We start from the raw sequence: 15,937 nt of genomic DNA on the forward strand, positions 1-15,937 counted from the left end.
TGAAGCATGATAGAGAGAAGCTACAGGGAGGTAGTCACCCCAAGGCCACAGGAGACAGATAAATTGGTGACTGTCAGGAGAAGGAAGAGAGAACAGCAGATAGTGGAGCGCATCTCTGTGGTCATCCCCCTCAACAATAAGTACTCCATTTTGAGTATTGTTGAGAGGAGATCCATCTGACCCTGTGGATCAGAATGGTAGTGAAATGAAGAGGACAGCGTCAGTAATAGGAGACTCTATAGCCAGGGAGACCGATAGGTGATTCTGTGGACTTGAAAAGGAAACACGGATGGTAGCTTGCCTCCCAGGTGCCAGGGTCTATGATGTTTCTGAATGCGTCCACAATATCCTGAAAAGGGAGGGTGAGCAGCCAGAAGTCGTGGTACATATACCAACAATATAGGTAGAAAAAGGGAGGAGGTCCTGAAAAAATAGTGAGAGTTGGAAGGAAGCTGAGAAGCAGGACCTCAAGTGTAGTAATCTCAGGGTTGCAGCCTGTGCTACGTGACAGTGAGGATGGGAATAAAATGAGGTGGCAGATAAATGAGCGGCTGAAGAATTGGATTCAGGTTTCTGGATAACTGGGCCTCTTCTGGGGCGGGTGTGAACTGTACAAGAGGAATGGGTTGCACTTGAAACCAAGGGGGACCAATATTCTTCCTGGTTTTCTAAAGCTATGGGGAGCGGTTCAAAGTAATATGGCAGTAGGATGAGAGTCAGTATGATAGAGCTGAGGATAAGTCAGCAGGTTTACAAATAGATGATGGCTGTAACATGACCATGATGAATGTAAATCCACCTGAACCGTGAATCCCAGTGAATCGCATAACTAGGGCTGTGGATAGGTCTTTAAACTAAATAGTAGGGGAGTGGGTTCAACAATTTGGGGAAGTATGGATAAAGTGAAAAAGAAAAGTGTGGATAAAGATAAAGAAAAAGCAAAAGATAAAAAAGAGAAAATAAGAGTGGAGTGAAGAAAAGTCAAGTGCAAAAGAGTAAAAGATTACAAGATTTTAAAAGCACAATGAGCGTAAGGGCACTTAGTATGCCCATAGTATTCAAAACAAAGTCAGTGAACTTGTGGCACAATCAGTACAATGGGTTTAGTGGCCATTACAGAGATGTGCTTGCAGGGTGGAGAGGATTGGGAATTAAATATCCAAGGATATCAGGTAATATGGAAAGATAGGCAGGAAGGTCAGGGAAGTGAAGTAGAGCTCTTAACTAAAGATGAGATCAGGATGAATCTATCTGGGTAGAGATTACGAATAGTAAATTGTCAGTGGGAGTTGTTCATATTTGATCAGCCATTGAATAATAACATTACAGTGGCACAGACAATAAACAGAAATATCTGAAGCATGTAAGAATGGAACAACAATTATCATAGGGGACTTTAACTTGCACATTGATAGGGTGAATCAAGTTGGTTGAGGCAGTCTTGAGGAGGACTTCATAGAACGTATTCATGAAGGCTTTCTTGAACAGCATGTTACTGAATGTGCTATCTTAGATCTGGTCCTGTGCAATGAAACAGGTAAAAATTTAGCGACCTTGTAGTTTCTTATACAAATGATTGAGTTTCTCATAGAAATGGAGGGAGCAATAATTCAATCTAAAACCAGTGTATTATGCCTAAACAGTGGAGGCTACAATGGGACGAGGGATGATTTGGCTACTGTAGACTGGGAACACATATGGTGTGATGGTTGAGGAACAGTGGAAGAATTTCAAAGAGATTTGTCACAGAGCTCAACAAAAGTATATTCCAATTAAAAGCAAGGATAGTAAGGGTGGGAAGAGCCAGCCTTGGATAACTAAGGAAATTAAAGAAGGCATCAAACTAAAAGCTTGTGCATACAAAGTCGCCAAGAGTCTTGGGAAACTGAAAGGTTGGGAAAACTTTAAAAAGCAACAATGAACCACTAAGTGAGCAATAAATAAAGGGAAGTTAGCTTATGAAAATAAACTAGCACAAAATATAAAAACTGATAGTAAAAGTTTTAGTAATTATGTAAAGTGGGAAAGGTTGGCTAAAGGGAACATAGGTTCCTTGGAGGACATGGAGGGGGTATTTGATATAATGAGGAAATGTCAGAGGCTTTGAATGACTATTTTGTGTCGGTCTTCATGGTAGAGGACACCTAACCTGCCAAAGAGAGATGTGATGGATGCGATGGGAGGTGAGGACTTCGATACAATAGCTATCACTAAAGAGGTAGTGCTGAGTAAACTTGTGGGCCTGAAGATAGATAAGGCCCCTGGTCCTGATGGAATACATCCCAGGATACTGAAAGAAATGGCAAAAGTTATAGTAGAAGCTTTGGTGATAATTTACTAAAATTCTCTGGACTCTGGGCAGGTCCCATCAGATTGGAAGATACCACTGTTCTAAAATGGATGTAGGCAAAAGGCAGATAACTATAGGCCAGTTCATTTAACATCTGTAGTTTGAAAATGCTTGAAGCTATCATTAAAGAAATGGAAAGAAATGGATCCATCAGGTAGATGCATCATGGATTCAGAAAAGGTAGGTCCTGTTTGACAAATTTCCTGGAGTACTTTGAGGATCTAATCAGCACAATGGATAGAGGGGAACTGATGAACATTATTTTCTTGGATTTGCAGAAGGCAAGGTGCAACAGATGAGGCTGCATAAAAAGATGAAATCCTGTTATAGGAAAGATACTGGCATGGTTAGAGAAATGGCTGACAGGCAGAAGGCAGCCAGTGGGAATAAATGGGGCCTTTTCTGGTTGGCCGCCAGCGACTCGTGGTGTTCCTCAGGCGTCAGTATTGGGACTGTTACTTTTCACATTGTTTGTCAACAATTTGTAAAATGGAACTGATGGCTTTGTGGCAAAGTCTGCAGATGATACAAAGATAGGAAGAGGGGGTTAGGTAGTGCTGAGGAAGCAATGCGATTGCAGCAGGACTCAAATTGGAAGAATGGGCAAAAAAAGTGGCAAATGGAATACAATGTTAGTATCATTTTTTGGAAAAAGGAACAATAGTGTGGACTATCATCTAAATGGGGAGAAAGTTCAAATATCAAAGGTGCAGAGGGACTTCGGAGTACTCATGCAAGACTCCCAGAAGGTTAATTTACAGGTTGAGTCTGTGGTAAAGAAGGTAAATGCAATGTTGGAATTTATTTCAAGGGAAGTAAAATATAAAAGCAAGGAGATAATGCTGAGGCTTTATAAGACACTAGTCAGGCCGCACTTGGAGTATTGTTAACAGTTTTGGGCCAAATATCTCAGAAAAGGATGTGCTGTCATTGGAGGTTCACAAGGATGATTCTGTGAATGACAGTATTAACATATGAGAAGCATTTGGCAGCCTTGGAATTTCGAAGAATTTGTGAGGTTCTCAAAGAAGCTTACAGAATGTTGAAAGAACTAGATATGGTGGATGTAGAGAGGATGTTTCCTGTGGTGGGGGTATCCAGACTAGAGGGCACAACCTCAAGATTGAGGGGCAACATTTTAGAACAAAAGTAAGGATAAACCTTCTTAGCCATGGAGAAGTGAATCTGTGGAATGCTCTACCACAGACTGCAGTGAGGTCAAGTCCGTGGGTATATTTAAGGCAGAAATTGATCAATTCCTGATTGGTCAGGGCATCAAAGGATATGGTGAGAAGGCAGGTTCTTGGGGTTTAAAGGGATCCGGGATCAGCCATGATGGAATGGCGGAGCAGACTTGATGGGCTGAATGGCCTAATTCTGCTCCAAAGGCTTATGGTCTTATGGTTAATATCTCAAGATGTACAAGCATCCTGAAAAGCACCTCAGAATAAACTCAGAGCTCAATATGTATTTCCATGGGAACAAATAAATAAATATTGTGCAATAGAACTTCTTGCAATGAAGCATGATGCAAATGCAAAAGCGTGAATCAGGCACTGCTCCCAACTGCAAATTTCACTTATTTTCAGTGGAATTAGTACATTGTGGGGGGAGGGGGGGTGGGTTGGGGCGACTGGTTGTGGAGACATGCTGGAGAATGGAAGGTGAGGTAGCAGGAGTGTCTTGATTCCTGCTCTTAGGGGAGGATAGCACAGGGTAGGGAAGGCAGGGAATTGGGGAGGTTCAGAAGGGTCTTTGCTATGGTCATCAGTGAACATGTCCAACAATTCTAGACAATTTCCAGTAATTGTCAAGTTCACATTTTCACGTTGAGCTGGGTGACTTGTTAGCATCATGGTTAGCACAATGCTATTATAGTACCATCAATCATAGATGGGGATTCTATTCCTGCTGTTGCCCGCCAGGAGTTTGTACGTTCTCACCATGACCGTATAAGTTTCTTCCACATTCCTAAGATGTATATTTAGGGTGATTGAGCCGTGGACATTCTATGTTGCTGATGGAAGCATGGTGACACTTGTGGGCTGCCCAGCATGATTCCCGCTGATTTGATTTGCCTTAAACAATACATTTCACTAAATGTTTAGATACATATGAGACAACTCAAACTATTCTTTAATCTTTAAACATCTTTAAGCTGACCACAGGGTAGATACGAAATTAAACACTTTAGTTACCTCATCAGAAGTAAGGAGTTGGACTTTCTAGTTAAGCTTAGAATGATGGAATTTGATTACAAAGATTCCATGCAAGTATTTTCGTATCTTGTAATGCAACAGAAACTGCTGCAGAGATATGAGATACATGAATATTTCATTGAGTCATAAATCTACATGGAAGTCATGGTAGTTTGAGGAATATGATTGAGCTTAATAGAAGTGGACCTATAGCCGTTGTGGGAGGTTTCACCAGCTGTGTGTCAGGAATAATAAGCTTCACTTCTGAGGATGAAAGGGATCTGAACTCTGCTTGAAAGTGTGGGGGAGAAGCACATTTTATGTCCTTAGAAACAGATGTGTTCTTGAAGTGTCATAATATACAACGTGATGGTCTTTTTTCAGCTGGATGGACAAGAGTAACTAAATTGTCTCCTCCTCTGCCTAACCTCCCACAATGTGAAAGGAAACAAAATACAGGAAGATAAACAGGAAGTTGTGTTCAAGTATTTTTTTAATCTTGTCTCCTCCAAGAGTGTTCATATGGAAGGGGAATGATGAGGGTGAGAGATGTACAAATCGCCCCATGACCACATACAACAAGCTTGAAAGACTAGTCAGCAATTTGCACACTTTTATCTTTCTACATTGACATTTGTTAAATTTAGGACAAGGAAAAGATGCTTTCCCCAAATTTCTATAATGTCATGAAGATTTAAATAAAATTATATGATGTAAATGAGGATTTCTTTCAGTTGATTCATACGTAATATACAAAAGTGGGAAGCAGTTAAAGTTAGGTTGCTCCTTCTGGTCACTTCCCTTGTATTGCATTCATTTATGTAACTCCAGGCTCTACAATAAGCTGGGTAACATGTGCACCAGGCATAGCATAGATATCAACAGCAATGACTCTTTCTTTCATCTCAGGCTTCCTGATGGAAACTCCGAGTGCACATTTGATGCTGACAGGTTTCCAATAGTATAGCGTGCATTGCTTGCTTGCTTTCTTGCATCTGTCACATTAATACTGCAGCTGTAAGAGAGGGTCTGAATGGGCGATGCGCAAAGTGTGAATCGTCTTCTAATTCATATAACCATATAATAATTACAGCACGGAAACAGGCCATCTCGTCCCTTCTAGTCCGTGCCAAACTCTTATTCTCACCTAGTCCCACTGACCTGCACTCAGCCCAAAACCCTCCATTCCTTTCCTGTCCATATAGCTGTCCAATTTAACTTTAAACGACAACATCAAACCTGCGTCAACCACTTCTGCTGGAAGCTCGTTCCACACAGCTACCACTCTCTGAGTAAAGAAGTTTCCCCTCATGTTACCCCTAAACTTTTGCCCCTTAACACTCAGATCATGCCTTCTTGTTTGAATCTCCCCCACTCTCAATGGAAAAAGCCTATCCACGTCAACTCTATCTATCCCCCTCATAATTTTAAATACCTCTATCAAGTCCCCCCTCAGCCTTCTACATCCCAAAGAATAATCTAATCTAATAAAGAACCAACTTGTTCAACCTTTCTCTGTAACTTAGGTGATGAAACCCAGGTAACATTCTAGTAAATCTTCTCTGCACTCTCTCTATTTTGTTTACATCTTTTCTATAAGTCGGTGACCAAAACTTTACACAATACTCCAAATTTGGCCTCACCAATGCCTTGTACAATTTCAACATTACATCCCAACTCCTATACTCAATGCTCTGATTTATAAAGGCCATCATAACAAAAGCTTTCTTCACCACCCTATCCACATGAGATTCTACCTTCAAGGAACTATACACCATTATTCCTAGATCCCTCTGTTCTACTGCATTCTTCAATGCCCTACCATTTATCATGTAATCCTATTTTGATTAGTCCTACCAAAATGTAGCACCTCACATTTATCAGCATTAAACTCTATCTGCCATCTTTCAGCCCACTCTTCTAACTGGCCTAACTCTCTCTGCAAGCTTTGAAAATCTATTTCATTATCCACAACGCCACCTATCTTAGTATCAATCTGCATACTTACTCATCCAATTTACTACCCCATCATCCAGATCATTAATGTATGTGACAAACACCATTGGACCCATTACAGATCCCTGAGGCATACCACTAGTCACCGGCCTCCAATCTGACAAACAGTTATCCACCATGACTCTCTGGCATCTCCCATCCAGCCACTACTGAATCCATTTTACTACTTCAATGTTAATACCTAACGATTGAACCTTCCTAACCAACCTTCCATGTGGAAACTTGTCAAAGGCTTTACTGAAGTCCATATAGACAACATCCATCACTTTATCCTCGTCAACTTTCCTAGTGACCTCTTCAAAAAATTCAATAAGATTTATCAATCATGACCTTCTACGCACAAATCCATGTTGACTGTTCCTAATCAGTCCCTGTCTATCCAGATAATTATATATACCATCTCTAAGAATACTTTCCATCAATTTACCCACCACTGACGTCAAACTGACAGGCCGATAATTGCTAGGTTTACTCTTAGAACCCTTTTAAAACAATGGAACAACACGAGCAATACGCTAATCCTCCGGCACCATCCCATTTCTAATGACATTTGAAATATTTCTGTCAGAGCCCCTGCTATTTCCACACTAACTTCCCTCAAGTTCCTAGGGAATATACTGTCAGGACCCGGAGACTTATCCACTTTTATATTCCTTAAAAGCTCCAGTACTTCCTCTTTTTTAGTCATCATAGTTTCCATAACTTCCCTACCTGCTTCCCTTATCTTACACAATTCAATATCCTTCTCCTTAGTGAATACCGAAGAAAAGAAATTGTTCAGAATCTCCCCCATCTCTTTTGACTCCACACATAGCCGTCCACTCTGATTCCCTAAAGGACCAATTTTATCCCTCACTATCCTTTTGCTATTAATATAACTGAAGAAACCCTTGGGATTTATTTTCACCTTACCTGCCAAAGCAACATCATATTTTCTTTTAGCTTTTCTAATTTCTTTCTTAAGATTCTTTTTACATTCCTCGAGCACCTCATTTACTCCATGCTGCCTATATTTATTGTAGATATCTCTCTTTTTCCGAACCAAGTTTCCAATATCACTTGAAAACCATGGCTCTCCCAAAATTTTAACCTTTCCTTTCAACCTAACAGGAACATAACGATTCTGCACTCTCAAAATTTCAACTTTAAGTGACCTCCATTTCCCTATTACATCTTTCCCATAAAACAAATTGTCCAAATCCACTCCTTCTAAATCCTTTCACATCTCCTCAAAGTTAGCCTTTCTCCAATCAAAAATCTCAACCCTGGGTCCAGACCTATCCTTCTCCATAATTATATTGAAACTAACAGCATTGTGATCACTGGACCCGAAGTGCTCCCCAACACAAACCTCCGTCACCTGACCTATCTCATTCCCTAACAGGAGATCCCACACTGCCCTTTCTCTAGATCAAGGGTCCCCAACCTTTTTCGCACTGCGGACCGGTTTCATATTCACAATATTCTTGTGGACCAGCCAACTGGGGGAGGGGGGGCGCGGTTCGGAGGTGGTGGAGGGTTGCCAACGAACAAGAGTAGTAGTCAAATACATTGGGTTTACCCCGAGAAAGACTACAATGACCATGAAGCCTTGCGCGGACACCACTGTGCATGCGTGATTTGCACATGCGTGTACGTGTCGATTTTTTTCTACAAATTGTTTTTGGCAATTCTGTTCAAGGGGTGTTAATCATGAACGCAATATAGGTGATAAGTGGCTAATACACTCAATTTCGTTTCTAAAAGGGTTTATCTAATGAATTTAATATTAAACACACAGCGCATATTTTCCTCGCATGAATATAGCGATAAGTCAATTATCAGGGGAGTTTGAAGTAAGTGTTGAACGAACTTCCAGTAGAAGTGGTAGAGGCAGGTTTGGTATTATCATTTAAAGAAAAATTGGATAGGTATATGGACAGGAAAGGAATGGAGGGTTATAGGCTGAGTGCAGGTCGGTGAGACTAGGTGAGAGTAGTGTTCAGCACGGACTAGAAGGGCAGAGATGGCCTGTTTCCATGCTGTAATTGTTATACGGTTATATAAGTCAATAGCATCATAACATTTTAAGTAATGTTTGGATATTAAACACACAGCACATATTTTCCCCGTAGAAACATATAAAATCATTGCAACATACCAATATCACTGAATCAGTGGGAGCCCTGGGCTTGTTTTCCTGCAACAAGACGGTCCTATCGAGGGGTGATGGGAGACAGCGATACCCGAAGGAGGTTCCTTATGTCCAGTCTATTTCGCAATTTAGTTTTCGTTGCATTCATTGCAGAGATATGTTGGAAATGGAAGCAACGTTTTCAGTGATTTCGTGGCTATCTCAGGATATTCACCCTTGACTTTGATCCAGATTGCCGGCAGAGATGTTATGTCAAACATATGTTTCAGCCCGCCATCATTTGCAAGCTCGAGGAGTTGATATCCTTCCTGCACTGACCTGGATGACGTGCGGGTAATGACCTCGCGTGCGTAATGGCTCAACAGTGGGCGTGACAGGGAATGAGGAAAGGTGCAGCTGACTCATATCGCCAAATCATATCGTTTCCTCGCGGCCTGGTAGCGCATGCTTTGCGGCCCAGTACCGGTCCACTGCCCGGAGGTTGGGGACCACTGCTCTAGATGGTACCTCTATGTATTGCTGCAAAAAACTATCCTGCAAACACTTTACAAACTCCAAACCATCCAGCCCTTTTACAGTATGGGCTTCGCAGTCTATGCGTGGAAAATTAAAATCTCCCACAATCACAACCTTGTGCTTACTACAAATATCTGCTATCTCCTTACAAATTTGCTCCTCCAATTCTTGCTCCCCATTTGGTGGTCTATAATACACCCCAATAAGTGTTACTACACCTTTCCCATTCCTCAATTCCATACAAATAGCCTCCCTTGACAAGCCCTTCACCAAAACCTTCCTGCTATTTGCAAGGCCCATGTAGGTACACTGATAGAGTATCTTCATTTGTTGGGATGAATGTAGCTCCGACAAATATCAAGGAGCTCAACATCACCAAGGATAAAGAAGCCAATTTGATTGGCATGATATCATTCATCAATGACACTCTTTAGATACAATGTACTATCATAAAATGGACAGTGGGAATACCTTCCTTACACAATAGCAGCTGTTCAAGGAGAGAGCTCATCACTACCTTCTTGAAATCATTAGAGATGGACAATAAATGCCGGCTTAATCAGCAATACTCACAACAGATTTTTTTTAATGAAGTTTTAGTTTAAACGGTTTTTTGGTCACATGCAAAATATTCCTCTACTTTTGTCAAATGTTAGCTTTTCCTAGCTTTATAGCAAATGACTTTTAACAGTGAAGGAGGCAGTAACAATGAAAACTCGTTTGCAAATACCATTCAAAGTATTTTTATTACCTGCCACTTGAAGATCCAAAGATTGCCAAATCCATAACAATCTAACATACATCTGTTTCCATGCTGTTGATGTGTTTAATTTCCTGATGTGATGTTTGGCTCTCTGGTGTAAAGTGAATTGTATTTGAATAGCAGAAGAATTGTGATCATTGGTCTCCTCACAAAGAGCTGATTAAAAAGAGGCCAAATCTCATCTTACTTATTTGTAACCAGAGTACCTGCCTGGTGATCAATGAACTCAATATTGACTTTTAAGTGCATAATTTGTACAGTTTCTCCAGGGATTTCATTTAGCAATTCATCATACTGATTCACTACCTTTAAAACACCTCACAATTATTATATGAGAAAATCACTGATTCTCTTTTAGCTTAAGCAGCGGGTGATAATAAAACGTGCAAACCTGGCTGGAATCGAGAAGTGAAGGACCTAGCTCATTAGTCTCAAGTATCCTGATCCTCAACAGCAAGCTCTGAGTGATAGCAGGGGTCAAACTGAGGAAGCCCCACTCTGAACCAGCTGAGAAAGCTTCCACAGCTGCTTTTGGAAATTATAAAAATGGAATTTAATTTATACCAATTAGCCAGATGTACACAAGATGCAGAACATGTAAGTGTCTTTATGCATCACAGCATATCTCTGATATTCAAGGATGTCCAAATATTATTAAATATAAAGTAAGTAATTTTATTAAGTTAGAACTTAATTTTAAATCATAAGTTGAAATATTATTTGATTTATTTATGAAAAGGAACTTCCCATTTACTTCACATCTGCAACCCCACATTGGAGGCTTTGTGCCTCAGATCTTAGATTCATGCAGCAGACGCAAGCCCCTCAGCTGCACAGGCTGCACCAATGAGCAAGCACTCATTTAGACAATTATTGTTTTAAAAAATTTTAATTTGCCCTGCCATCCCATCAATTTCCTGTAGATTCAATTGTGCACCCATACCCTAGGGACAATTTACATCAGCCAACTTGCACATCTTTGGAATATTAAAGGTACACCTGGGCACACAGAAGAAAACCATTAGGTTCAAGGATAATGTACGAATTCCACACCGACAGCACTGTAGTTCAGGACTGATTTGAAGTTACTCGAGCAGGATCAATAGTGGCCCCTGTGTGTCTGGTTTAACATGCCACAGTATCCAACAGCACAAAAAATACTGGAGCAACATAGCAAGATGAAACTCAGTCACTGGAGTTAGACAGCATGTGGCTGGAGGTGGATAGCTTGCTTCCATTTAAGTAGTTGCATGCCAGTGAAGCTATTTGGAACTGTCTACATGGGAGAAGATGTCTGAACTACTGGAGGAACAATTAAAGCTCATCTTCCAAAAGTCAATGATATCCCCCTGTTGTGATAAAAACCTGGAAGACTTGCAAGAGTAAGTGAAGATAAGCACTACTGCTTGAATTAAGCAAGTCTTATGTTAAATTATGTTCAATAAACTAATTTATCGATTATTATCAAGGACTTATCAGGTTCGTGTTTGGAGAAATTAGAGCAACACATAACATGATTGACACAATTATCGAAGTCAAATCAAGAGATAGCTATTACATGGATCTCAAGTTATACAGTGCGAGTCAGCTGCCAGAAAGGAAAATAATTTCGATGGATTTTTGATGCAACCATAATTGAACAATCAGAGAAAGTATAAAAAGCAGACTTGGATTCATTACACTCATTGCTGATTAGAAGAACCCAGATTACATAAGGGTTTACCACATATTTAAGAGGATTGTCAATGTTGTAGCTCAGCTGAGAGAGTTCAACATACAGGTGTCCCCGCTTTTCGAATGTTCGCTTTACGAAACCTCACTGTTACGAAAGACCTACATTAGTACCTTGTTTTCGCTTTCAGGAGGTGTTTTCACTGTTATGAAAAAAAAATTCAGCACGCGATAAAAGGCAGCACGCGCCGAGCAGCCGCTCTCCCTTGGATCCGGAACTGCTTTGCATTAACACGCACCTGTGAGCAGCCATTTGCAAGGTGAGTTCTATGGTATCGGAAAAGCCCGAAAGAGCTTGTAAGGGTGTTACACTTATGGTAAAAACTAGACATAATGAAGCGTTTTGATCGTGGTGAATGAAGTAAGGACAAAGTGAGTTTGGCTTGTGGAAGCTGACGAACATGATGTTGAAGAGGTTTTGGCAAAACATCACCAAGAACTGACAGATGAAGAGCTGATGCAATTGGAAGAAAAAAGGATAACAATCAAAACCGAATGAGTAATGATAAAGTACGAATTTAATTTTAAAAGAGTACGTCAGTTTAGGAGATATTTGCAGGATGGTTTGAGTCCTTATTAAAGAACTGTGTGATAGAAAAATGCGCGAGGCTCGGCAATCAAGCAAGCCTTCCACATCAGCCACAGCAGACAACGAACCTCGACCTTCGACATCGAGGCGGGCAGAGATAGAAGAAGATGAGCTGCCTGCTGTAATGGAAACAGGCAACGAGATGACACCCCAGTGTCCCACCACCCCAACCCCCAGGCCATGGACAGATACCGATTCACGGAGAATGCAAAGGTAGCTGGGAGGCACACAGCACATCTTTAAGTAAAAAGCCGAAATAAACATGCTAATTAATTAGGTGCCACCGACACGTAATTATCGGCCCAGATCAGAGACGACACAATCGGAAATCGGCACTGATCTGGGCCGACAATTACGGGCGGCGCCTAATTAATTAGCATGTTTGTTTCGGCTTTTTTCTTAAAGATGTGCTGTGTACCTCCCAGCTACCGCTGGACCCCTGCGTTCTTCGCAGCAATGTATCACTCAGCGGCCTGGAGGGTGGGGGACACTGCACCACCCCACCTGCAACGACTCCGCCTAACACTTCATAATCAGTGTGCTTGGCACTGTCCCGATTCCGGTAAGTGATACTACACTGTACATACATTATTTCTACTTTATATAGGCTGTGTATTTATCATATCATTCCTGCTTTTACTATATGTTACTGTTATTTTAGGTTTTATGTGTTATTTGGCATGATTTGGTAGGTTATTTTTGGGTCTGCGAACGCTCACAAAATTTTCCCATATAAATACATGGTAATTGTTTCTTCGCCTTACGACATTTCGGCTTATGAACCGTTTCATAGGAACGCTCTACCTTCGGATGGCGGGGGAAACCTGTATTGGTTTAGATCAAGCAATTGTGGTAAGAAAATACTTATGAGGAATTTCAACAATAATTGCCATATAATTAAGTTCAATATACTTTGTATTGGGGTTCTTTTTGATAAATGAGCATCTTGTGCATTTATGACTGAAGAGTGCCACAATGTCATGTTCCAGAAGCAAAGGATATTCTTAACTGAGGTGATGAGAACAATTTTAGATTTTAAATTTATGTACTATTCTTGTGAACATTTTAAGAGATACTTAAGAAAACTATGCTGGCCTGCATATTCTGTTCTGAGAGATTACAGCAGCACACAATGCTTCACTGTAGATCACTCTTGTAAATTGAGTGCCATTGATTGGGTATATTCACAAATTTGAAAATGTGCTATCATGGACGGAAGGTGGGTTTGAAGTGAATCAACACGGAACATGGAACATGGGGCTTTGGCGGGCTGAATTCTGAGGAGTAACTAGGATTATTGGACAAAGTTAGACAATTGAATAAAAGGGGAATATGGGGTGACGGTGTAGGGCCTAAGCCACAAGTGGCTGCGCTGTTGAAGAGGTGAAAAGATATTGTGGGGAATTAGTGTTTGGGGATTTCTGAAGGATCAAATTGGACAATGAGAACTTCCTTGAGGGTCACAATGCAGCACTGTATTGTCAAATCCTGGTCATATGAAGACTGCCCAACCATTGTATGTAAAATGATAATATGTGAGATTAATATGGAAAATGTGTCAGAGCATAATGGTGAACCATTGCCAAGCTGTAAACTAACCAAGAAATGCATGATGTTGAGTAAAAAGATTATGAAGCGTTAAATTTCTTAAATGCTTACTTTCAATTACCATTATAATTTTTGAAGTTCCATTCTTGAGCAAAATACCTATGCTTATTTTATATGAGTGATAAACAAAGATCTAAAATCTTGTTACCATATGTTGTTACTGCAGCAGTTGCACTTCTTCTTCTGGCTACGATGTTCTTTGCCACACAGGTGTAATTTGCTGTGTCGGATAATCGAGCCTCTTTGATGATCAAATTATGATCCAAGGTGATGTAGAAGTTAGGATCCCGAGTTGGGTCAATTAGTTCTTCATTCTTCAACCATTCCACCTTTCAAATACAAATTAATTACAGACATTAAGTGTAAATTTAACAAATCTGGATTCCTAGTACTGTGCTTTATCCAAAAGGCTCAGCATTTGGAGAAGTGGCTTTGAGTTCAAACTACCTAATTATCATTGTTTCAGATGTCTAAACATTTACTTTCACCACAGGATTTTTTGAGTCATGTGAATTAATGTAAATAAGACTTAAGTTTATTACTTTTAAAGATCAAAACACTGGTACTGGAATGCCCTGGTTAAGAACATGTCTTATTGTATTTCTATTGCTGTGCTGTGAGGTATTTTTATTTTATCAGATTTTTCTGCAAACACAGTGTGTTCTGTTAGTTAAGCTTCAAGACTAGTGTTTTGGCTTTGATTAAGATAAGGCATGTTTGCTCAGCCTTGGAATATTCTGTTAGCCAATAGGAAGGATGCCATGGAACATTCAAAAGAGCCAAGGGGAATCAGAGTTCTGAGGGACAGGGTCTGGTTTGGGTGTTTTGTTGGCAGGAGGTGTGGAGTGGAGCACAAGGGAAGATGTCTGCAGAATGCTTCTCGAAGGACAGACCCCGTTGTAAGGAGCAATTTTTGTAGACGAATGGTTCTATGGAGGAAGTGTCTACACTTCTGAATTAGCCAGTTCATTCGAAATGGTCTTTGAGAGAAGTTCGAGCCATGGCTGATGTCTTTCACACATAATGTGAGTTCAGGACTCGAGTAATCAAAGCGATGCACCCAGCAAATCCAGAAATGAGCTCCAACGTTTATGTGCACACTTAGACTGGTTTAACTGTACTGGGCCCTTTTCTTTTTCCCCTGTTAACTGTTTGTTAAAATTAAAATATCTGTAAATATACTTCCACTTTAATTTTACGCTGGTGTAAGGTCTGTTATTTCTTCATGAAAGATAACTTTGCATGGGGCAGCATTTACACTGCATTCAAAACAATTTCCATTCCCTCATCATAACATTCCAACTTTGCTGTTTGATTGAACCTAAATCATACCGACCCTAGACGTATGTTACTAATGAAGGTGGCCTTCTCACCATTACACATGCAGTGCTGAGTCACGTGGCTGTTAGCCAAAGTTAGCCAACGAGCCAAGTTTGTTAGGAGCCATAATGAGAGGGTTACTGTACTAATCACACTAAAACAGATGCATCTTGAAATTACATTGATGATTTGGAAGAGGGGACTGAGTGTAGCATAGCAAAATTTGCTGATGACACTAAACTGAGTGGAAAAGCAAATTGTACAGAAGATGTGGAGAGTCTGCAGAGGGATATAGATAGGCTAAGTGAGTGGGCCAAGGTCTGGCAGATGGAATACAACATTGGTAAATGCGAGATCATCCACTTTGGAAGGAATAATACAAGAGCAGATTATTATTTAAATGGTGAAAGATTGCAGCATGCTGTTGTGCAGAAGGTCTTGGGAGTGCTTGTGCATGAATCCCAAAAAGTTGGCTTGCAGGTACAACAGGTTATTAAGAAGGCAAACGGAATGTTGGCCTCCATTGCTAGAGGGATTGAATTCAAGAGCAGGGAGGTAATGCTGCGACTGTACAGGGTACTGGTGAGGTCGCACCTGGAGTACTGTGTGTGGTTCTGGTCTCCATATTTGAGGAAGGATATACTGGCTTTGGAGGCAGTGCAGAGGAGGTTCGCCAGGTTGATTCTAGAAATGAAGGGGTTAACCTATGAGG

At 40.6% G+C, this 15,937-nt stretch overlaps 1 protein-coding gene across 6 annotated transcripts in view; it reads right to left on the reverse strand.

Annotated features, from left to right (window-relative positions):
* The window catches only part of unc5a (unc-5 netrin receptor A), a 613,315-nt gene that overhangs the window by 171,043 nt on the left and 426,335 nt on the right, over window positions 1-15,937 (reverse strand). For all 6 annotated transcript variants that reach the window (XM_063053439.1, XM_063053436.1, XM_063053437.1 and 3 more), the window contains one exon: window positions 14,054-14,234. In XM_063053439.1, coding sequence (XP_062909509.1) covers window positions 14,054-14,234 — 181 coding nt within the window. The remainder of the gene's footprint in view (window positions 1-14,053; window positions 14,235-15,937) is intronic.

This window comes from Mobula hypostoma, chromosome 7 (assembly GCF_963921235.1).
Source record: "Mobula hypostoma chromosome 7, sMobHyp1.1, whole genome shotgun sequence".
In the NCBI taxonomy this organism is placed as follows: domain Eukaryota; kingdom Metazoa; phylum Chordata; class Chondrichthyes; order Myliobatiformes; family Myliobatidae; genus Mobula; species Mobula hypostoma.